The 23,572-nt window shown below is 35.7% G+C and overlaps 1 protein-coding gene across 1 annotated transcript in view; it reads left to right on the forward strand.

Annotated features, from left to right (window-relative positions):
• Positions 1–18,359, forward strand: part of LOC137651135 (uncharacterized) — a 46,072-nt gene extending 27,713 nt beyond the window's left edge. The window contains exons 5-9 of the mRNA XM_068384272.1: positions 2,397–2,535; positions 3,352–3,478; positions 10,146–10,194; positions 13,939–14,118; positions 15,241–18,359. Of these exons, the coding sequence (XP_068240373.1) occupies positions 2,397–2,535; positions 3,352–3,478; positions 10,146–10,194; positions 13,939–14,118; positions 15,241–15,979 (1,234 nt within the window). The 3' untranslated portion in view covers positions 15,980–18,359. The remainder of the gene's footprint in view (positions 1–2,396; positions 2,536–3,351; positions 3,479–10,145; positions 10,195–13,938; positions 14,119–15,240) is intronic.
• Positions 18,360–23,572: the final 5,213 nt, after the last annotated feature.

Consider the following 23,572-nt stretch of genomic DNA (forward strand, 5'->3'; position numbering starts at 1 on the left):
GATGCCATCTTGTTTTCTTCATCTATGAGATGCCATTTTGTTTTCTTCATCTGGGAAATACCATTTTGTGTTCATCATCTGGGAGATGCCATCTTGTTTTCTTCATCTGAGATATATCATCTTGTTTTCTTCATCTGGGAGATGCCAACTTGTTTTCTTCATCTGGGATATGCCATCTTTTCCTCATCTGGGAGAGAGATGATCTCTTGTTTTCTTCATGTGGGAGTTGCCATCTTGATTTCTTCATCTGGGAGATGACCTCTTGTTTTTGTCCATCTAGGAAATGCCATCTTGTTTCCTTTAACTTGGGAGATGACTTCTTTATTTTTTCATCTGGGAGATAGAATCTTGTTTTCATCATCTAGGAGATGCCATCTTGCCTTCTTTATCCGGGAGATGCCATCTTGTTTTCTTCATCTGGGAGATGATCTCTTGTTTTCTTAATCTGGGAGTTGCCATCTTGTTTTCTTTATCTGGGAGTTGCCATCTTGTTTTGTTTTTTTCATTTAGGAGATGCCACCTTGTTTCCTTTATCTGGGAGATGACCTCATTTCTTTTTTTTCTCATCTGAGAGATAGCATCTTGTTTTCTTCATCTGAGAGATGACCTCTTGTGTTTTTCATCAGGGAGGCGCCATCTTATTTTCATAATTTGGAAGATGCTATCTTATTTTTATTTGTTTTTGTTTTTACATGAGGGAGATCCTATCTAGTTTTCATCTAGGAGATGATCTCTTTGTTTTGTTTTTTTTGTTTTTTTCATTCAGGAGATGCCCTCTAGTTGCCATTATCCTGACCATGCCATCTTGTTTTCATCATTTGGGAGATTACATCTTGCTTGACTGCTGTGTGAGCTATCCGCTTGTTTTCCTTATGTGGAAGATGTTATCTTGATTCTCTCATGTGAAGATGAGATCTTGTTTTCATATTCTGTGAGCAGTCTTCTTATTTATTTCATGTGAAGGATGCCATCTATTTTTTCTCCCCTGTAAACTGTCATCTTATTTCTCTCATATAGGAGATGCCATCAAATTTCCCTCATTTGGGGGATGCAATCTTTCATCTTGGATTCCTTATCTAAGAGCAGCCATCTTATTTTCCTCATCTGGGAGATGCTATCTTTCTTTAATGATAGGCCAGACATACTCAGAACTTCTTCCATTGAGAGAATCTACGAATTTTTCCTCAATTGGGAGTGTAACGACTCTTTACTTATCCTACCCCTTAGTGGATTAGACTGGGAAAGGTCTGTTTGGGATGCAGATATCTAGGTTATCTTAGGATACATCCCTGATTATACAAGATATCTTCGGATAGTTGTTTCCTGGGGTTGGAACCCCTTGATACCTGACAGTAATTCTCTTGTAATATCAATCGCAGAAATATTATACTGTAGAAGTTGCTAGAAGGAACTTCCATCAGGACGAAATGGCTATCTCACCCAAAAATAGATTTTTCCTTCATCATAAACCCTTTATTTTCTATTTGGGAGCTTCAATGCTTTTTATTAACAAACAAAGGTGTCTTAATTTTTCTTGTTGGGGATTTTAGGATGTTTTGCTCATAGAAGTACATCCGGATTGTTTTATTTTTCCCTGACCTGGTAGGAAATTTGGAGACAATTGATGAGTGGAAACCTAATGCCCTCGTCAAGTCTAGGTCTGATGAAAAACAAAAACCTTGGGGGAAAAAAATAAGCTTGACCACAAGGGAAGAGATAGACCCAAATATAAACGGATATAAGTTTCACTAATCTACGTCATAATTACTTATGAATACCAAAATATTGCTATGTCCATAAAGTGGGGTAAATTACAGTAGTTTTAATTGGATTTGAAATGTACAGATTGCAAAACTAAATAAATCATTCAGATAGAAAAGAATGAACAGATAGACTGTTGTACATTGAAATATAAATAATGTCTCAGTTTGAAAAAAAAACTCACTATAAAAACTTATAAAACGGAAATCGACCCAATAAACACAGTACAGTACTGTACTGTACAAGGAAAATATGCCAACTAAGGTCAAACAACCCAGGGGAAATTGGGAGCATTCCATATCTATAGGGCTCTAGATTCTACAGCAAGCCATATTTTTCTCTCTTCACTTAGCCTTGTCTTTCTTGAAACCTGGCTAAATTAGTTATTAGATTTTTTAATTTTCTGTATGGATGTGCATACCTTTACTGTACAGTAATAGTAATAAAAAATGGGGCATATGGTCGAAAATCTCCAATTTATCTTCCTTATTTTGAAGTCTGTTACGTATAATTATTATACTGTAAATGATAATTAAAGTACAGAATAAAAAGTGAAAACCTCTCAACTTATGGTAAATAACTTTTATAACTGACAACAATATTTGAATGATATTCATTGACAGTATTCCTTCCAGGGCTGGCGGAGGTGAACTTCAGAGAGTAATAGATGAAGAAGAAAGCCTACAGGAGGATGTCGTTCGCCAATATATGAGAAATATCCTAAGAGGCCTACACTTCTTACATACCAACAACATTGCCCATCTTGATTTGAAGGTAAGCTGGGATTAGGTTCCACATAAATACAGTACTATGTACACGCGAACGTATATCTAAATGTTTAACGGTTTTCGATAAAATTGTCAGGTTTGAATCTAGGTGGAATGATGGACGTGCGTAAAATGCTAACAAACACTATCAATCTTTTAAATTTAGAAAGCTGTTCTATATCATTTTTGTGTTCATATTCCTTGACATTTTAAGTCACATATTCCAATCCCTTTTTCTTTATTAAATATGTATCAAAGGCAATGCACCTAAAACTGTTCCAATAACTCTTACATAACTTATCTATTCCCTCCATTTTTAGTGTTCAATTACAAAAACATTCCTGTATAACCTTCAAGAACAGTTCTTATGTGTAAACACACAACTATGCGTCATCTTTTTCCACTCACTTTTATGTTCCAACATTATCCATAAATAACTAAGAAATTCATTCCAGCCTCCATTCATAATAGTATCTATGATCAGACTTTAATATTATTATTATACTTTTATTATACTTCTATCAACTTTCAGAACCTATCTCATCTTGTGAATACCGTATATTCATGAACTTTCACCAGGGTCTGAAATGTTTTTAATTATTGCAAAACAGCAACTAATCCACCAAAAATTTAACATACTGCTGGATTTCTTTCAAGCACTATTAAAATATCAGGAATTTTTTTACCCAACACTACCAACTTTTGTAACATATTTTTTCATCGTTTACGATAATTATTAATTTGAGTTTCTCATTATTTCCTATAGTGAGGTCATTAACATATCAACCTTCCTTACTCTGCTCATCTTCTGTTACTCTTACAGCCACAGAATCTATTGTTAATGGGGAAACATCCGAAGAGCGAAGTCAAACTCTGTGACTTTGGCATCTCGCGAATCATCTTGTCAAATATCGAGGTCCGGGAGGTTCTTGGCACTCCAGATTATGTTGGTAAGCAATAATAGTCCTTATTAAAACCAGTTTCTAGAGTTAAGAATTGCACAGTATTCCATTTGACTTGCAAAAGCTAATGCAGAATGAAAGATATAGTAGAGCCCCATTATCCTTGGTCGCTACATTCTGTATTCACTCCAAAGTAATATGAAAATATTTAATGCATGTACATGCAGACTGACATAAGTCTCTCTTTATAGTTTATAAATGAAAAATCGACTTTAATGTTGTTACTGTTCTTGAGATATCTTATATTGTTCATTACTTCTCTTGCAGTTTGCTTATTTTCTTGTTTCCTTTCCTCACTGAGCTATTTTTCCCCGTTGGAGCCCATGGGCTTATAGCGTCCTGCTTTTCCAACTAGGATTGTAGCTTAGCTAGTAGTGATAATAATAATAATAATAATAATAATAATAATAATAATAATAATAATAATAATAATGATAATAATAATAATGATAATAATAAAAATAATAATAATAATAATAATATGCTGTAAACAGACACCAAAGGCATCAACCAAATATTAACAAGGGGTACACAAGTTTTGCCTCTACTGTATCACTTTGGTCTAATTTTGAATTTCATATTTTTAATATCTATTCAATCACCTCTCCTCAAGAAATATTCCTTTGAAGAAAAGGCAAAGTAAAGACACTGTGAATGATATGCTTCCAGGTTGAAAGCCAGTTCATTCATAAGGCATTTCTTCAGAAGATCACAAGCAACAATAAGAGACTTTATAACAACCTTAGTAATGCTTCTGTTTCCTCTTCAGTGATGTTGTTTCACGATAATTTTTGAAAGATTTCAACAAATACCCCCGGTACTTTATATCTCACTAACGTTTTAGAATTACAGTACATTCATCTAATTTTAACCTATTTTCAGTTATGTTAGATGAACTGTCTCAATTATCATATTTGTGCCACTATAAATATTGTTGATTTGTGACAATTTACAACAAGATTGGTTTACACAGATAAAGTATAGGAAAAGTGGGAGATTATATCCAACTCCCTTTTTAGATATGTGGTGCCACACTGAATCTGTTTGGGGGCTGGTTACATCTCAAACTGTCTACAGTACTCTGACATTGAATGACAATAACTGAAAATTGCTCATCATCTAAAACTTGTACCATTAATGTGAAGATAGGCATAATTTACGATGAAACGGAACGCTTAATATCCTTTGAGATAGAAGGGCAAAACCATGAATGGCCATGTGGGGCAACACGACAAACGATAACGCCATCCTGTGGGTTCGGCATTGGCGCGATAAGATATGACGATGAAACCAACTGGGTAATTTTCATAAATGACAAGTTTCTACTAAACTGTACAGGATGAGGGAATTCATTAGAGATGCATTTTTTTCTTAGCACAAAGTAATACCTCTTTTTACATCAGTTTGACTCACGTCAATTTCAACTTTACGTTGCTTATTCTCAAAAATAAAATCAACATTACCCGGTATTACGTGAGCTTACGTCAGTATCTACATCACACAAAAACGATGAAAATTGCCCTAAATAAGTTAAATAAAATTGGATTCATAAAATTGGTGAATACATACAGTAGAACCCTGGGTTACTGTTTAATTTATTTTGCAAGTGAGCTCGCGACCAAAATGCTTACATCGTAAAATAATTTTCCTTATAAGAAACAAAGGAAATTCACTCAATGCATTCTACACGTCCATAAATACATATTTACACTAATTTCTTAAGGTTTAATAATGGTAATTATTGTACAAACTATAACCTCTAACATCAGATAGGATTAAATGGAATAATTCACAATGAAAAATGGAAGTAATTAACAAATTAACTCGTACTTCAGCCTACCTTAAAGGAGAGTCGTGGCTGGCATGAGGGAGACAAGGAGAGGAAGAGGATGGGCTGATGCTTGGGGGGAGAATGTCTCTTCAGGGGAGCTTGTGATAAAATATTGGGAGTTGTCTCTCTTGAATGACCTTCACTATCACTAACTAAATCACTTAATTTACTCGTACACTTTCTAAACTCTTGGTTACCTCTTTTTACACTATTGCGTTCAATTATCACAAGGTGTCTATCTAGAGAAGACTGCTTTTGCCTTTTCTTTAAAATGGCAGAGAAATTAGCAATTGCATTGTCGGAAAATAGAGTCACAGCTCGCCCTACCAAAGCCTTATCTGGGCGAACACAGTGCACACACTGCATAGGTGGATAATGGGCACCACGTGACTGCTTTCTCCTCATTGGGTTTTAAGTCTAGTTTATACTTGTCCATGAAAAATAGTTATACAGTATGACGCAAAATCTTCACTTTCAGGAAGATGCAATGATCGTAACCCAATTCAAATGTATACATATGATAGTACTGTATTCAAATGTTACTCATAACCCAAGGTACTATAGTACTAGCAGTACCAGCTGAACTCGGTTGAGTCCCTTGGTAGGCTGGGAGGAACGTAGAGAGTAGAGGTCCCCTTTTTGTTTTTGTTTCTTTGTTGATGTCGGCTACCCCCCAAAATTGGGGGAAGTGCCTTGGTATATGTATGTATGTATGTACTACAGTACTGCACATTCAATTTGAAATACAGTAATAATAATTTACATAGTACGCTACCCACAGAAAATATTATAAATACGTATGAAGGAGAACATATACTACGTCTAACTATTTTGTTTCAGTCCTTCTCGAAGGCATACAGTACAGGTTCTAGCATGTACTTTACTCTGACTGAAGCACCATTGGCCTTGTTAATTTTCTAATTCTAGCAATTATTTCGAGAATAGTTGTTAACACTATGATATGCTTAACGATTAATTTAAGACTGGTAAAGATAAAATAAAATACTGTAAGCAAAAATATCTCAGTAATTAACGTAAGGATTACAATATAAAAAAAATACCCAGCGCCAAGTCTCAAACAGCTTCCAGCTTGTTTAGACTAGTTGTTTACTAGTGTTCTATGGTGCACATACATGTTAAATTTATCCTTCAGTATCTTGGCAGTTTTTGTAGATTTTAGCTATAGCCATCTAGAAAAATACAGTAATGGTAAATTGGACGTGATAAAGAGATATGAAAACGGAAAAAAGGGATAAACATTGCATGTGCCTTAGGTCTAGCTTGGAAAACAGTGTCCTCTATTATCCATAAAAATGGCCGTATTGTTCAATAGGCTACTGAAAAGGTTTCCACATCTAAAACTTGTACCATCAATGTGAAGATAGGCACAGTTTATGATGAAATGGAACGTTTATCATCCCTTTGAATAGAAAGGCAGGACCATGAATGAATTCCTACAAGCCAAATACTGATCGAAGAGAAGGCGAAGTCTTTGTGGACTTGCATAAAAAAACCCTCCTAATGAAAATGATATTTCATTTTCTACAAGTCATGAGGGGTTTAGTCAATTCAAGAAGCATTTTAGCTTGCACATTATTAAAATTCCGGGAGAAAATGCTATTGCTAATTCTGTTGCTTCTGAAGAATTTCCTGAAACGTTAAAGAATATTATCTTTGAAAAACAAACTGTTCCCAATCCAATCTTCAATCTTCAGGAGATTGGCTTGTTTTGGAAGCAAATACCAAACTGCTCAGTTATTTCAAAGGAAGAAAAAAGTGATACCCGGGTGTAGAGTAGCCCAAAATATGTTAAGTCTACCATGGACTTAACCCTGGCCTCTCAAAAACAAAGACGATACTTCCTGTCATTTGGATAGCTAATTTGTGGGCATGGGTCACCATAGTCATTTTCAAAAAATGATTCAATTGCCATTTTACAGCAACAGTTAAGGAATATTACAAAACAAAGAAACTTCCTATTAAGGTTGTATCTTGATCCTAGATAATGCACTAGGACATCCGAAGCATATTAATGATCTGGACCCAGAAATTAGTGTTGTTTTCTTGCCACCAACATTACATCTCTCATTCAACCCATGAACCAAGGCATCATAGCTATCTTCAAGTGGCACTACCTATGACCTACCTTACATCAGGCAGTTGATACTACTTCGGCAGAGGACGGCATAAACATTAAGGATTTAAAGCCTACAATATTCATCAAGCAATATTAAGCATTGGTGTTTCTTGAACCAAAGGGATTCAAGCAGCAATGAATGAGGCATGGAAGAAACTGTGACTTCAATTAATTTATGATTTCAAAGGTCTTGATTAGACAGTAAAAGACATGTCAAAGAATATGGCTTCCCTTAGTATGGAGCTTGAGATGGATTTGGAAGATTTTGACAAGTTGATTGAAGCCCACAAGCAACCATTAACAAATAATTGTTGGAATTAGAGAAACGACAGAAAATTGAACAAAGATTCCCTGATCCAGAACCAAAGAACTTTAAGTTTATAAAGATGTGCAGCATGGTTTACACCATATATCCACGTGTCATTCATCTTTGAGACCCAGGATCCCACAGCCAACCATTTTGCAAAAGTGTCTATTGGTGTTGAAGACATGTTCCTTCCTTATAGAATAATTTCCAATGACAACAGAGTTGAAAAACAAAATGCTATAGAGTTGTCTTCTGATCTTAATGCTGAAGAACTACTGCCATTGAAGTCATGTCTTACAACAGAAACAAACCGCATGTAGAAGCTACATCATTACCAAGAATTAAAACATGGTCATCCTCCTTCAAAAACTAGTTTGTCCCTTCCAACTCCCTCTTCTTTACTGTTCAATAGGCAGACAATAGTTAAACATTCTCTCTCTCTCTTAAGTATTACCTACATTTCATTCAACTGCTATGCAGTACAGTAATCAAGTACTTTGCAAGGAAGCAATTGAATGTAGGTAGTAGGTTGCCCAGGGCACCTGTCACCCATTGAGATACTACCGCCAGAAAGTTACTGGGTCCTTTGACATTAGATCCCTCTCTCTAGTTACGGCTCATTTTGTCTATGACTACACATATACCGAATAGTCTGGCCTATTCTTTACACATTTCTTCGCTCAAGGGGTTAACTACTGCAATGTAATTGTTCAGTGGCTATTTTCCTCTTTGTAAGGGTAGAAGAGACTCTTTAGCCATGGTAAGCAACACTTCTAGAATAAGGATACTCCAAAATCAAACCTTTGTTCTCTTGTCTTGGGTAGTACCATAGCATTTGTATCCTGGAACTTCCACTGTCTTGGATTAGAGTTCTCTTGCTCGAGGGTACACTCGGGTACACTGTTCTATCTTATTTCTCTTCCTCTTTTGTAAGTTTTCATAGTCTATATATGAAAGATCTAATTTAATGTTTTTACTGTTCTTAAAATATTTTAATTTATTTATCTATTACCTTGTTTCCTTTACTCACAGGGCTATTTTTCCCTGTTGGAGCCCTTTGGGTTATAACACCTTGCTTTCCCAACTAGGATTATAGCTTAGCTTGTAAAAATAATAATAATAATCTGGTTTTTATAAAATGATGGCAGGTTTCAAGTACCTTGTCATGTATAGTACGTGTATAGGAAACATGAACGTCACTTTATTGATCAAAAATCTGACTTACTTGAAAACAACCTTACTGTGCATCACTTGGAAATAATTTGACATAGAGCGAGGGCATTACTAAATGAAAATTCGAAAGCTTGACAAGTTCTAAAATGCATACAGCCTTTTCTCTCTCTCTCTATCTCTCTATATTATCCAAATAAAATACAGAAACAGGATCAACAATCTGTAATCATAGAATATCACCATGTAAGTAAACTACATGTACTATACAATATTAGTTCAGTTTGATTTATACAAAGGTAAAGGCCCTTCATTCCATCAGTTTGCTAATGAAATAGCACAAACAACAACTTCAGACAGTTTTCTGTATTTAATGATTGCTTCCTTTCCCTCGATCTCCAACTAGTGACATTTACATCTATCGTTTACTATTTCTGAGTCATCATAACCATTGATTCTTTAAGTCACCTTTTTTTCTTTTTAGTCTTACACGTTAAACGAGTTCTCGATTAACTTTTTGTCAATGTACTTTGCTACAAATGCAAGAATCCTGCGTCCTTCTAATTCTTTCCCTACTATGGGTATAAGCAACATAAAGACACTGGCCTAACCTTTGTATTGTCCCACTCTTGCGAAAGCAAAATTAACAAGACCAGTGAGAGATCTCAAAACAGTTGGACATTCCAATATATCGGTTTCTTGATAAAGGGGCAACAGTCATTTGTGGGTCTTATACATAAAATGCTTTAAAGATTGGAAAATGATAAAATAAGATAAACGCCACGTGTAGTAAAGATTACAGGGGTGAAAAAGTGTCAAGACTGAGATAGTGTGGGTACATGTAGAGAATGGATGATGGGGAAAGAGTGAGGAGGGCTTGGGAGGAACCTGTTACACGGATAATATCAAGAGGGAAGCATAGAATTATATGGCGAGATAAGGTGAAGGATGATATGGAGAGGAAAGGTTTGGTGAAAGAGGATGCTTTTGATAGAATGCATTGGAGAGGGCGCATCAGGCAAGCAATCCCTTAATGTAGGGATAACGATGGGAAAGAAGACTCATAAAATGTTTATATTGTTCTCATCTATTCTTATAACCAATGCATTGTACCTTTAATTATTAAACAATATTATTCAAATTGTTAACATTCTTCTACTTTCACACAGCTTTTCACTCTGTACTAAAGCATTTATTTGTATATTCACAGCACCTGAAATTCTCCAGTATGAACCCATCAGTTTAGCAACAGATATGTGGTAAGAAAGAAATTAATATTTTGGTTTGCTTTGTTAACTTTGCTTATCTATTCAGTTGGTCTTAAATATATTGCACAACTTTTGCTTAGCTCTTTTTTAATATATATTTTTTTACTATATTAAAAGTATACAGCATTAACAATCACTAAAAGTTTACTTTTTTAATTGCATAAACCAAATGTAATATTGCATTACCATATTATTTAATTTTCTGAAGATATTTACCTCCGCCAATGAAGATGGAAGGTTATATTTTTATCTCTGTTGAGTGTTTGTAATTTGTGTGTGTGTGTTTGTTGCGAACAACATCCTGGCCACAATTTTAATTGTAGACTAATGAAACTTGCAAGGATCAACTGTTATGTAAAAAGCTGAAAATTATTGAATTTTGGAAGGTCAAGGTCAAAGGTAAAGGTCACTGTCAAGCAAAATGTCCAATTCATGTAATCAGCCATATGTTTGGACATCGTTGTCACAGAGACTTCAAATTTGGTTCATATTTGAATGTATGAAAAGCCACGCCAATTAATACATGTTAATTCAAAGGTCAAGGTTGAGTCAAGGTCAAGATAGACGAGACTGGCGAAATCTAACCATAGGCGTAGGAGATAATGATGATATTACTTATACCTTTAATCCATCTTAATCAAATCCGTTAGCTGGTCCAGAGAGCCTAAAGTGTTTAAATTAGGTGGTTTGGTCAAGCTATTGAATAAAGATATCATAAAAAAATAAACTATATTACTGTACTTGATGCACTGCCCAGATGAAAGGGAGTATATTGCATAACTTAAGAAAGCCTTTAGACACAATAACAGTTTGTTTATTATATTAATTATCTGAAAACCTGTTCATGAACCGAGAGATGCCACTTAAAAAAAAAAAAAAGGTCCTTCCTACTAATTATAAAGAAAAATTACGAATAATACTGTTTTACCTAAACCTAATACTGTACTGTATTCTTAAAATGATTTAAATTGTTTTGCCCTTTTTATTACTGTATTATAATACAGTACTGTACTGTATATGTACACACATTCATATGGAACATGACAATATAAAGCCGGTAAGCTTTTAAATAGTGTACTGTATAACCACTCAATGATAAGGATAACAAAATATACTGTATTTATCATGTAACAGTACAATATCCAAAACTGCATGTAAATAATATAAAAAATATATACAGTTCAATAATGAATATAAATTGCTATATTAGAACCCATTCTAGATTCTCATAGGTCCCTACCACAAGATCACTTCTTAAATGAGAAGTGACATCTGAAGCCAGACAAATTTTAAGGTGAGAAGAAACCAAGAGGAACAAATAAGAAGTAAAAGTCATATTCTAACTTAGTACCGTCGAGAGAAATCCATGTGAGGAATGCTTCAGGTGGTGTACCACTATGGCACTAAAGTGCTTACGCAAACCTGCTTAAGCTAACCCTCAAGTACAATTAATCGGTCATACCAAAGAATAAGAACATAATACATTAATCCTTTTACCCCCAAAGGACGTACTGGTACGTTTCAAAAAAGCCATCCCTTTACCCCCGTGGACGTACCAGTACGTCCTTGCAAAAAAATGCTATAAAAAATTTTTTTTTCATATTTTTGATAATTTTTTGAAAAATTTCAGGCATTTTCCAAGAGAATGAGAACAACCTGACCTCTCTATGACAAAAATTAAGGCTATTAGAGCAATTTAAAAAAAATATACTGCAAAATGTGCTGGGAAAAAGATAACCCCTTGGGGGTTAAGGGTTGGAAATTTCCAAATAGCCTGGGGGTAAAAGGGTTATCTAAATTTGATTGGTAACTGGGATGAGACTACAGCCAAAATTGAAGAAACTGATACTCAAGTCAATTAAGAATTTTAGTGCCCCATTTTCCTGTTGATGATTAGTTAACACAATTCAGTCCCTACAGTCCTACTTGTTTTATATAACGAGCAGGTAATCACACAGTTTAGGATGCTCTAACTAAAGCTTTCCAACTCAAGAGTACCTGGGAGAATTCTATAAAACGTGGAGTTGAATTCTACAACAGACAAAATATTTAAATGACTAAATGTCCCATCACAATTTTCTACTCTCAGGATTCAACATGTGCACTAAGTACATGACAATAAAAAGACTCGCACTTGCCTTTAAATATCATCGTTGATCACACTAGATGCCCAATATGCATGCAGTTACAAAGTACATTATCTTATGACTTTGCGACATTTCCAACTGTGTGCGGGATAGTGCTGTAGAGTGTATATTTTGTAGTACATCTTTATAATTTTCTGCGTTTGTTTTGCACTCCGTACTTATCATTACTCTTGAAATAAAACCTGAAAGGCAAATTACAAATATTAGTGACAATTTTCATACTGATTACAAAAAAGCATCAGCTTTGACTTTACAGAAATAGCAGCAGAACTATTGGTGCTGTTCAGTATGACGGGCAAGATGCCGAAACCTTTGCTTGTGTACGTAAAAATAACAGATAACAAATTTTAGTTTTCCATGTTGACATCTGAAATTCTACATCTGTTATTTGACAAGCGTAGTAAAAAATATAGATACCACATGAGTTAGACATCAACACGTATCAATATCCCAAATTTGGAAAAATTCTTACCATTAAATATTTAATACTTATCCTATGAACCTTAAAGTAGAGTTTATCTAAGAAAAGGCTCTGGCTTTGGTAAGATGAGCAGCTAGATCTGACAAGATAGCAGAGATTGTAAAGTTTCTTAGTTCATTTGTTACATTACTTAATGTAGTCTTGGAATGGAATAATGCATTGCAAGTATTTGACTTGGGTAAAAGGCAGAATTGGAAATGCGAGCTGGGTATATTCCTGGCATTCCATGTAACTTTTTCTCTGGTATATTTAGCAGTATTTATACCTTAGAAATGGTGCTATAAGGAGTATTTCATTGGGCGACACAGGTTGAACACAAATAGATTTTTCCTTTGTCAAAATCCCTTAATTCCACTGCTTGTTTACACGAAATAACACTTATATTATTATTATTATTATTATTATTATTAACTGCTAAGCTACAAACCTAGTTGGAAAAGCAGAATGCTATAAGCCCAAGGGCTCCAACAGGGAAAATAGCCAAGTGGGGAAAGAAAACACAAAATATTTTAAGAACAGTAACATTAAAGTAAATATCTCCTATATAAACTGAAAATTTTAACAAAACAAGAGGAAGAGAAATAATATAGAATAGTACCCGGGTGTACCCTCAAGCTAAAGAACTCTATAACCCAAGACAGTGGAAGACCATGGTACAGAGCCTATGGCACTACCCAAGACTAGAGAACAATGGTTTGGTTTTTGAGTGTCCTTCTCCTAGAAGAGCTGTTTACCATAGGTAAAGAATCTCTGCTACCCTTACCAATAGGAAAGTGGCCAATGAAAAATTACAGTCCAGTAACCCCTTGGGTGAAGAATTGTTTGGTAATCTCAGTGTTGTCAGGTGTACAAGGACAGAGGAGAATTTGTAAAGAATATGTCAGACTATCTCGTGTGTGTGTGCAGGCAAAGGGAAAATGAACCGTAACCAGAGAGAAGGATCCAATGTAGTACTGTCTGGAAAATCGCTGTCAAGTAACAAACAGCTACTTCAAAGTCTTTCTATATTTATTTTACAGATGCATTTTAGTGAAATAAAATTTTTAGACATGTTCTTGAATAAATAAGTTATGAAAAGTTTTTACTTCAACTAAACTCTTATTATAGGTCTGTTGGAGTGCTAGTCTATGTCCTCCTCACCGGCCATTCGCCATTTGGTGGCGATACAAAACAAGAAACCTTCCTCAACATATCGCAAGGACAAGTAGATTTCCCAGAGGATCTCTTCTGTGATGTTTCCCAGCAGGCTATAGACTTCATATCACATCTCCTTATTGTAGATCCAAGGTATGGCCATTTTCTTTTACCTTTGATAATTTGCAAGTTATCACCATTGTAGTTTAATAAGCCCACTACGTGAAGCATTTTTGATAGGTCCTGCTGGTACCTATGGTTACCTAGGTGACTGCTGAGGTAGCAGCAGTAGGGAAGTTAGCATATGAAGCCTCATTTGTGGTGGAAAACAAGGGAAGGTGGGTTGTGGGACCCTAGCAGTGTCAACCAAACTCGGCTGAGTTCCTTGTCAGGCAAAAAGAAACGATGAGAAGAAAAATGTACTTCTTTCATGTCGGCTACTTCCAAAAATTTGGGGAAGTGCCATGGTAGATAGATAGATAGAAGTTCCATTTCTAGTCTGTCATATGGCTTATCCAAAATAGAGAGAAAACAAAAAGGAATAAATTAAAAGTAGTCAAAAGGATGTCCCATAGACCACAAGTATAATCTTAAGTGGCAAGGGGAAACTCAATGCAAGCAGTGCACATTGGGGTTAACTTATAAGCAAGACTTGAATGTGGAGATAGTTTCCAATCATAACAGAGGGATAATCTGGTTTAGTTGATAACATTTTAGGTAAAGTTCCCTAGCAAGGAAAGGACTAAATGGCCTCTGCTGATCATCTGTTTTATGTCTTTAATTGAAGGTACAGGACATTTTCTTTTAAATGGAAACTGTGTGATGCATTAGTTCAGGGTTAAACTAACTCCCCAGAGAACTGTTGCATTTCTAAAACTACAACTTGAGTAATTATTTATAACCTTTCTTTCAAAATACAGTTCTTTACTGCCAATCATGTAATTTTGTTTCCTCTGACACTACCTTAAATCTTTAAATTCCAAAGTTGTAAAAAAATTAATTGTAGACAATTTTTGAATTATTGAAAATATAGATATATATTATCCAGTAATTTTGCTGTAATAAAAAATCTTGAAAATACAGTATAATTTACTTGATGATGAAGAGCAAATTTTATTACAAGCATTGTAAGAGTGACTGAAAAATATTTACAATCCATACTAGCAATGAATGATCTTTTCAACCGACCCTATATGATCAATGAGAGCTTCTCCATCAACACTACATGATCAATGATGATACTGATATATTATTAATTTGAAATTATCATTTCAGTTCTCGGATGACAGTAGAAGCAGCTCTGCAGCATCAGTGGCTAAGCGGAGTCACTTCACCTATTTCATCTCCGCTAATATCCTCTTCGTCTCCCTCTTGCACATCGGAAAAAAACGTAAAGAGAGCAGACACTCCTCACAAGGATGTAAATGATGGAAAAATAGGAAAGTCATCCCCAAGAATCAACGGGACACTCAACAACACTCCTTTGGCTAATGGGAGCGAGTCAAACTCCCACGCAACTAAGAGAATCGTTGGCTCCAGCAGAAGCATATCACCGTTACACTCATCATCCATGGCGACTACAGTCAAGCTCGCACGGGAGCTGGAGGTGCACACGTACCACGGCAGCAGAGGAGAAGCCGACAGCTCAAACAAAAATACCAAAACAATCAATAAGGAAAACAATAAGAACTCTCTGAACAAAAGTACTGAATCTATTTTACTTGGACATAGCAAGGACCTTCACCCCCTAGATTCCGTTGGAAACTCTAAACCGCGATCAGTCCACAAGAGTAACATCAAATACACGAGGGAACCTGAAATGTCGAGAAAATCAGTGCTGGTTAAGGAAATAGGAAAGGAAAACAAAGAGAGTCCAAAAGAAAAGCTGAAGCCTTCTCCTCTCTCAATGAGACGCCAAAGCACCAAGTGCGATCCGTCTTCGGCAGAACAGCCTAAGTTTAGTTCGCTGCAAACGCCTGTCAGTATTATTTTAGAAAAAGGGATCATATGCTAAAAAACATTCATTGATGTATACTCACATATAGATAATCTCTTGCACACTGTATTTTATTGTAAATAGTGTAAATATCTGTAAACTGTATATTTAAAATTTAATCACCATGGCAATAATTTTATCTCATATAGATAGCAGAAAGTAACTTTCTAAATTCTTTATCATCAGTGGGTTTAATCATTCCTTTCTGTAATCTTTAAAAAACTCAAAATTTAGTTTTCAAATTCTTTTGGTATTACAACCAACTACTGTACTGTTCATTTATGTGCAGTTTTATCAAGAAGTCGTATTTTCTTTGCAAAAGTCAGGAACACGTTACTGTACTCAGGTATACAAAACAAGTTTTCTAAGAGAAGAAACACAACTGTCCTTAGAAATACTAAAACTGAATATCCCAGGGTTCACATTACATTTGAGAAATTGGTATTTAAGCCATTCTTGCATCTTGAAATCTCATGCATATTGCATTCCTGATTCATCCCATAACCATTGTACTGTATGTGAATGAATAGTTTTTGGTATATTAATGACTGAGCGAAGAGTTATGGTAGACTAATTATTATTTATGTACCTTCACCTAAATGATTATGACTTACAATACTGTATATTCATTACTAATGCTTTATCCAGAGGAAGTATTGAGTGAATGCTAGTGAGAATGACATTTTCATTTGCAGCATTTATTATAATTTATTATATAACTTTTTGGTGCAAAAAATTATATTTTCTCAAATATCAAAACATTTAGAAAACTTAGAAATAAATGAAGAATGAGTGGCTAATGTCTGGAATGCAGGAAAATTGTTAATGTGTACAGGATTATCTTATATAGTGAGAAATAGGGACAGTCTCATGTTCTACATTGTTGGAATTTTTAGCAAGGCCTCAATAGAATGCAAGGTTCGGACAAAGATTCATTGAGAGAACAAGGTCTTCTTTGCAATTCAAAGGATGTTTATGGGAGAATACAATGTCCTGTCTGCATTTACACAAGTTCTTGAGGGCTATAAGTATCTGTGTGCATGCATTTACCAAAAGGTATCAGGTGAATGCAAGGATATTTTGTAGCCTAATATCCGAGAGGAAGGAGACACACATAAGGTATGATACCTTGTAGCCCTCTTTCACTTAATGCCTAAGAACCCCCTTAAAGATTAAGAACCCTGTGCTCTAAATCAAAATGGTGCTGTGAAGTATTCTAGAGAAGTCTGTGATGTGCGTTGTACAATAACCCATTCTTGAGTCAAGGGAGAATTACTGATCCATAAAAAAAAGATCCCACAGAAATAACAATATACAGAAATGTTAAGTACTTTGAAGAATGACAGCATTGCTGTACAGTACTGTAATTGCCCTCTCTACATATGTTTTCAAAACAAGAATTGTATTTAGAAAATACAGACTTGATAATGTCAGGAAAATACCTATAATGATTGTATACATGTACCAAAGATATATCCTTCTAAGATCAAGAAATAGCCTTTTTCTAGCTTGTATTTGGGATTTAATCACACATAGTAGATTGTACGGCTATTATCGTTTCCCTTTTATGTCTTCTTTTAAGCTTTAGTTTTGTCTGAATATGATGATCGCTCGCATGCATATGGTGTACAGTGGTGGTTAGTGTGCATTTGTTGTACGCCATAGATGAAGGGGGACCAATGGTAATTTTGGAGAAACCATTCGATAAAGAAAATTGCATTTCAAAGCAAGAAATATGTTACTGGCTATGTGCCTGTCCTAGAAACATTGCTTTACATTAAGCTTCTTACTTTATTCAATAAAGTGGTAGTCTCTACATTGTATAACCTGAAAATTTTACTTTCGTAAAATTAAGTGCTACTTGAGCATGAATAGGGTTTGACAGAATCATGAGCCAATTTTTTTTTATCATCATGAATTACGGAGCCAAGATAATTCAGAAAGTTCTTCCTATATGATGTAGATGTGCATAAGCTTCCGGTAGTATATTTCACTAGAGTTCTGTCATTTAGAGTTTTAAGGCCATAAGCAAATACAGAAGCTGTTTTCCTATTGAAAACTAGTATTTTCTGGACCAGGGATAGATTTTAATGCAAAACTTTAAGAGAAATTTGATATTAGATTCTCCACTTGAACACCACTACCTAAATTACACTACTTCATATTTTTCAAATATATTGCTTCTGAATAATTTCATATTCATAAATAATAAGAGAATTTATGTTACCTTCTTTATACATAAACTTGACCATCATCATTTTCAAAATTTCACTTTCAAAATTTCCGTGTAAATACCGTAACGATAAATTAACATTTGTCTTTGGATCAATATGATTGTATATTTTGTATAGCATAAACATTTGTTTACTTATTACAAGAATACATATATATATATATAAAAGCTGTAGTTTTTTTTACCACAGAAATGCATCGTCGATGAGAGAAACTGTAAATGTTTATTCTAAACTACAGTTTCCTTTTACAGTTGGCTTCATGAATTTTGGTACACACCACAGCAAGCTAAGAATAAGTCTGACAACTCAACAATTTATCATCGGCATGATATAAGTTATTCCTGTAACCTTTCAAGAATAAGGATGTGCTCATTTTCCCATAATAAGAATAGAATATTAATAAAATTTGTTACAGTATTACTATACTCACCTGATGTTCATATTGCTTTTCTCTATAGACTTTACCCCAAAACTATAAATTTCCCGTTTTCTTTCCTTTCAATAGGCCTAAGCCTTTGTAATACTATTGCGACACTCTAGCGATTAATGGCAATAATGAAGGCATGTGTATGCCATACCTCCTTTTGTCTTTCAACTCTAACAGACCATAATGATGCCCATTGCATGCATACACTTTATGGACAATTTTAAATTGACAGTGTAAGTATTTTATTATTATTATTATTATTAAATGCTAAGCTATAACCCTAGTTGGAAAAGTGGGATGCTATAAGCCCAGGGGCCCCAACAAGGAAAATAGCCCAGTGAGGAAAGGAAATAAAGAAAAATAAAATATTTTAAGTATAGTAACATTAAAATAAACATTTCCTATAAAAACTTTAACTAAACAAAAGGAAGAGAAACTAGATAGAAGTGTGCCCGAGTGTACCCTCAAGCAAGAGAACTCTAACCAAAGACAGTGGAAGGCCATGGTACAGAGGCTATAGCACTACCCAAGACTAGAGAACAACGGTTTGATTTTGGAGTATCCTTCTCCTAGAAAAGCTGCTTACCATAGCTGAAGAGTCTCTTCTACCCTTACCAAGAGGAAAGTAGCCACTGAACAATTACAGTACAGTAGTTAACCCCTTGGGTGAAGAAGAATTGTTTGGCAATCTCAGTGTTGTTAGGTGTATGTGGACATAGGAGAATCTGTAAAGAATAGGCCAGACTATTCGGTGTCTGTGTAGGCAAGAGGAAAGAACCGTAATCAGAGAAAAGGGTCCTATGTAGTACTGTCTGGCCAGTCAAAGGACCCCATAACTCTCTAGCGGTAGTATCTCAACGGGAAGTTGGTGCCCAGGCCAACCTACTACCAGATACTGTACACTGATAATCTAAAAGTCCTAGCCAAGCTAAAAGAGTCAAGCATAATTGATAAAATGTGCAACTGTCATTGTACATTGTATTAGGGTAAAGCATTAACTACAGTACTGTGCATATACTGTACTGAAAGTCTATGCAGTAGTACAGTATAAATTACAGCTAACAAGCATATTACATTGGGTAAATGTGCTTGTGGTAGCTCTAGGCCGGCTGACTACCGCCCAATTTCCATACCTCTCATAATACCTAAATAGGTATGCTAAAGGTAATAATTTTTCCATAGTTTGTTGTTTGGCTTTCGCAAAGGCCTTGGAGCATGTGATGCCCTTCTTACAATCTCCAATGCTGTGCAGAGATGCATTGATTGTGGTCAGGAAGTTCATATGATTGGCCAGGATTTTAGTGCTGCCACCCCCCCCCTCCCCTTCTTTTCAAATGTATATCTATCCACAAGTGTGAAAACACGCCGAGAGCACAACAAATTACACACAATTCTAGCAGTCCAAAAAGAAGGATGTTGTTCAGATGGCGCTCGCGTCGGGGCGTGGGTGGCGAAACTCGGGTAGATTGGCTGGTGCCTCTGTATCGGCCCATCCCTTTGACGAAGGAATTAACTAAATGGAAGACAGCCTGTGAATAGTGGCTTTCACGCGCCTTTGCTTTATACACGACACCCACAAGGTGCTCGCGCGAGGGTAGTAACCTCTGCATTCCATGCTTTTATCTTTCTCTCCTTTTCACCGGCCGCCACAGGTCGACCCAGAAATGAGCCACCCCCCCCTCCCCTTCTTTTCAAATGTATATAGATGAGAATAGAAGGTTCTTTTCTTAATATCATAACTGAATTTCTATATACAGTAATAGACTGCAGAGTTGCAGTTGTATTGAAATTATCTGACTTTCCTCAAGGAAGTGTGCTAGGCCTATTTCTTTATAAACTATATAAGCATGGTATATGGTCTGGTCTAGAAAACCAGCTCAATGCATATGCAGATGATGCTACTCTCTGTCCCTCAATTCCATCTCCCAAAAGTAGACCTATGGTTGCATATTCCCTTGATAGAGATCTAGCTAAAATTAAGAGCATGGTGCAAATTATGGAAACATCCAGATTTTTGTATTAATGATGTCTCTTTTACTACATTCATCTCATTTAAAATTCGAGGTGTGATTCTTGATTACAAATTTACTTTTGAGGAACACATTTGGCCTGTTCCTTATTCATTTGCACAAAAAAAATTGGCTTATTGAGAGTCTTTCAAGATTTTTGGAGATCAATCTATCCTTAGGCAATGTTTTAATTCATATATTGTACCTGGTTTTGAATACTGTTTGCCTGTCTGGTCTTCACCTAATGACTCATTTGTTGGATAAAAGCTTGCAGTCTATTAAATTTCTTATTCCTGATCTGGGTGTTAATCTCTGGCACCATCTTTCAGTTAGTTCCGTTAGTTAGTGATATCATTTAAATTCACTAGAACAAAAGTTCGCGCAAACGTAAAAAATTTTATGTTCGCGCGATTATAAATTTATGTTTTTTTCAATTTCAGCTGTAGTATTTTTCCCCCTAACCAAATCTTTGGACAGAACGTGTGCAAAATCATAACCTGTTATGTGGATACATGTCAGTTAGAGCTGTATGTCTTCAGTAAACAAACAGACGACAGTTGTAGTGTGCGTGATCATCCTCCGTTACATATAAACATGTCAGTTGTTGGAACGGTCTATTTTTGAAGACAAAACACTTTGGACAGTTCATAAATTCAACTAAAATAATATATCAAAACACATACACACAACACATAAAACAAATTATTTAAAAGAGAAATAGAAAACTAAAAGGACTAATACTAAATTATTAAATAAAGGGATTTTGACGTAGGAAAAATCTATTTCTGGGCGAGGGACCTGTGCCGCCCAGTGAATAAGCTCCTATTAGCACTTATTCTTAGGTAATTTACTGCTAAATATACCAGAGAAAAAATGTAAAGGAGTGCTAGGTTAACTAGCTCGCTCACCTATTGGTGTCGGTATAGAATTGGGCGTATAATCCAGAGGTCCCGCACTATTTAGATTCATCCACGACAAAGACCCCAATAGAGGAGAGCCGTTCAACCTCACTCGGCACCACCAACTCTGCATCCGCTCAGAACCCAACTCCTTTTTAGCACGCCTGTGTGGTAACCCGCTTTTTTGTGCTCTCGTGTTTTGCCTTATTTTTCAGAGAGCTTTTAGTTTCACTCGCGGTGTTACTAAGTGTATTATTTTTATTATTAGTTTAAATTTTATATGTTTTATTGTGGATATTCATTATTTAGCGTTTAGAACCCTTGTGGTTCATATTTAGGGCCGATATCAGTTACGTATCGTAGATGGCTTGCCGACCTTCGTTACTGGGCGGCAATTTTATTATTTAAGCCATCAGGTTGTTGTCCTTTGGGATTTATTTATTATGTTGCATGCCTTGCCCTAATTTTTTTTTATGTGTATATTTATATATTTTTCAACGCTATTACTTTTATAATGAATATTTGTGCTTATTACTCCGTATGATCTGTTTTGGTAGTGTTTGGGGATCGTCAGTTGGTAGCCCTGCTGCTCCGTATCACGTGATCCTCCCCCAAGCTCCCCCTCTCGCTAGGTTGGTGGCTAGGCTTCTCTCCCCCCTCCCCTAGGGGACCGTTGCCTTCCCTCCTTTTAGAGGGGGTAGTTCAGTGTTTATGGACTTTGTCCTCCGGGTGTCCCGGCGGTTTCGTCTCTGTCTAGACGGGTTGGCCACCGGTCAACAGAGTAGGATCCCGGTGCACCCTATTTTATATTTACCTATCACACTTTTATTATGTTATACGAAACCCTCCGGGTTCTGTTGGCGGTTCTTATCTACAGTTCCGCCCCCCTCTTAATTTATAACAGTTCCTATGATTATATATGATTATATATGACAGATCACTATCCCGGAGTTCCTATATGTATTGGTTTATGGATGTACTTTTATTTCCCGGCCCGGGGCTTAACCTCGCTCCGGGAAATCAGACACCATGTGTCTTGATTCTTTGTTGCATCCTTCTTTATGATCCCGGCTCGACCGGAATGGATAGCTATACTCTAGTCTTAAGTTAGACTTATGTTTAGGCCCGGGTCCGCCGGACCCGCCCCTACTTAAGAGTATTACAGTTAAGCTCTAGTCTTAAGTTAGACTTATGTTTAGTCCCGGGTCCTCCGGACCCGCCCCTACTTAAGAGAATTACAGTTTCTCATATACTATTCTTTTTATAGATGGTGCATTGTCAGACGACGGCCTGTGCGGCTGTTCTTCACCAGCCTTGTGGCCATACCGTATGTAGGTCTCACGCCCTCTGCGGAGTTCTAAGGGACAAACCTATTAAATGAGGTTAGTTTATCATGGTGCGGAATTAAATTCAGGCAAAGTATCTTGCATGAAATATGTGAAATTTCGTCCAACACGAACAAAAATTATTTCACAGTAATTCAGATCATTCATTGTACTTACATCTTCCCAGACTGTACCATCCTAAATGCAGTAAAGTAATACCTCAGGATACGACATTAATTTGCTCCAGAGTGGCTTTCGTAACATGATTTTTTCGTATAATAAGTTGCATTTACATGTAAATGGCCTAATTCATTCCAAACCCTATGAAAACACCACATTAAATTTTATAAGGGTAAAACCAGGTTAAAATAGAGCCAAATATATTTGAATCATTCAATCCTATCTATTAATACCTGTAAACGAAATAGCTATTAGAACATAATGCAATAATAAATTTTAAAAAAATATGAAAATGATACGAAAATGTGGAACCTTGCCTTTCGAGTGAGGAAATGTCCGAAAACGAAAGTGGCGGCAGAGGAAAAGGGAAAACAGCAGAAAACAACAAATGGCAGAAAACATTAACCCTTAACTTTACAAAACACATCAACAAATGGCAGAAAACATTAACACTTCACTTTACAAAACACTTAAAATGACAAATTCGTTAGGTAATTTGTATTTTTCCTAACTATACAAACCTTAGCTATTTAATAT

Source organism: Palaemon carinicauda, chromosome 12 (genome assembly GCF_036898095.1).
Source record: "Palaemon carinicauda isolate YSFRI2023 chromosome 12, ASM3689809v2, whole genome shotgun sequence".
Taxonomy (NCBI): domain Eukaryota; kingdom Metazoa; phylum Arthropoda; class Malacostraca; order Decapoda; family Palaemonidae; genus Palaemon; species Palaemon carinicauda.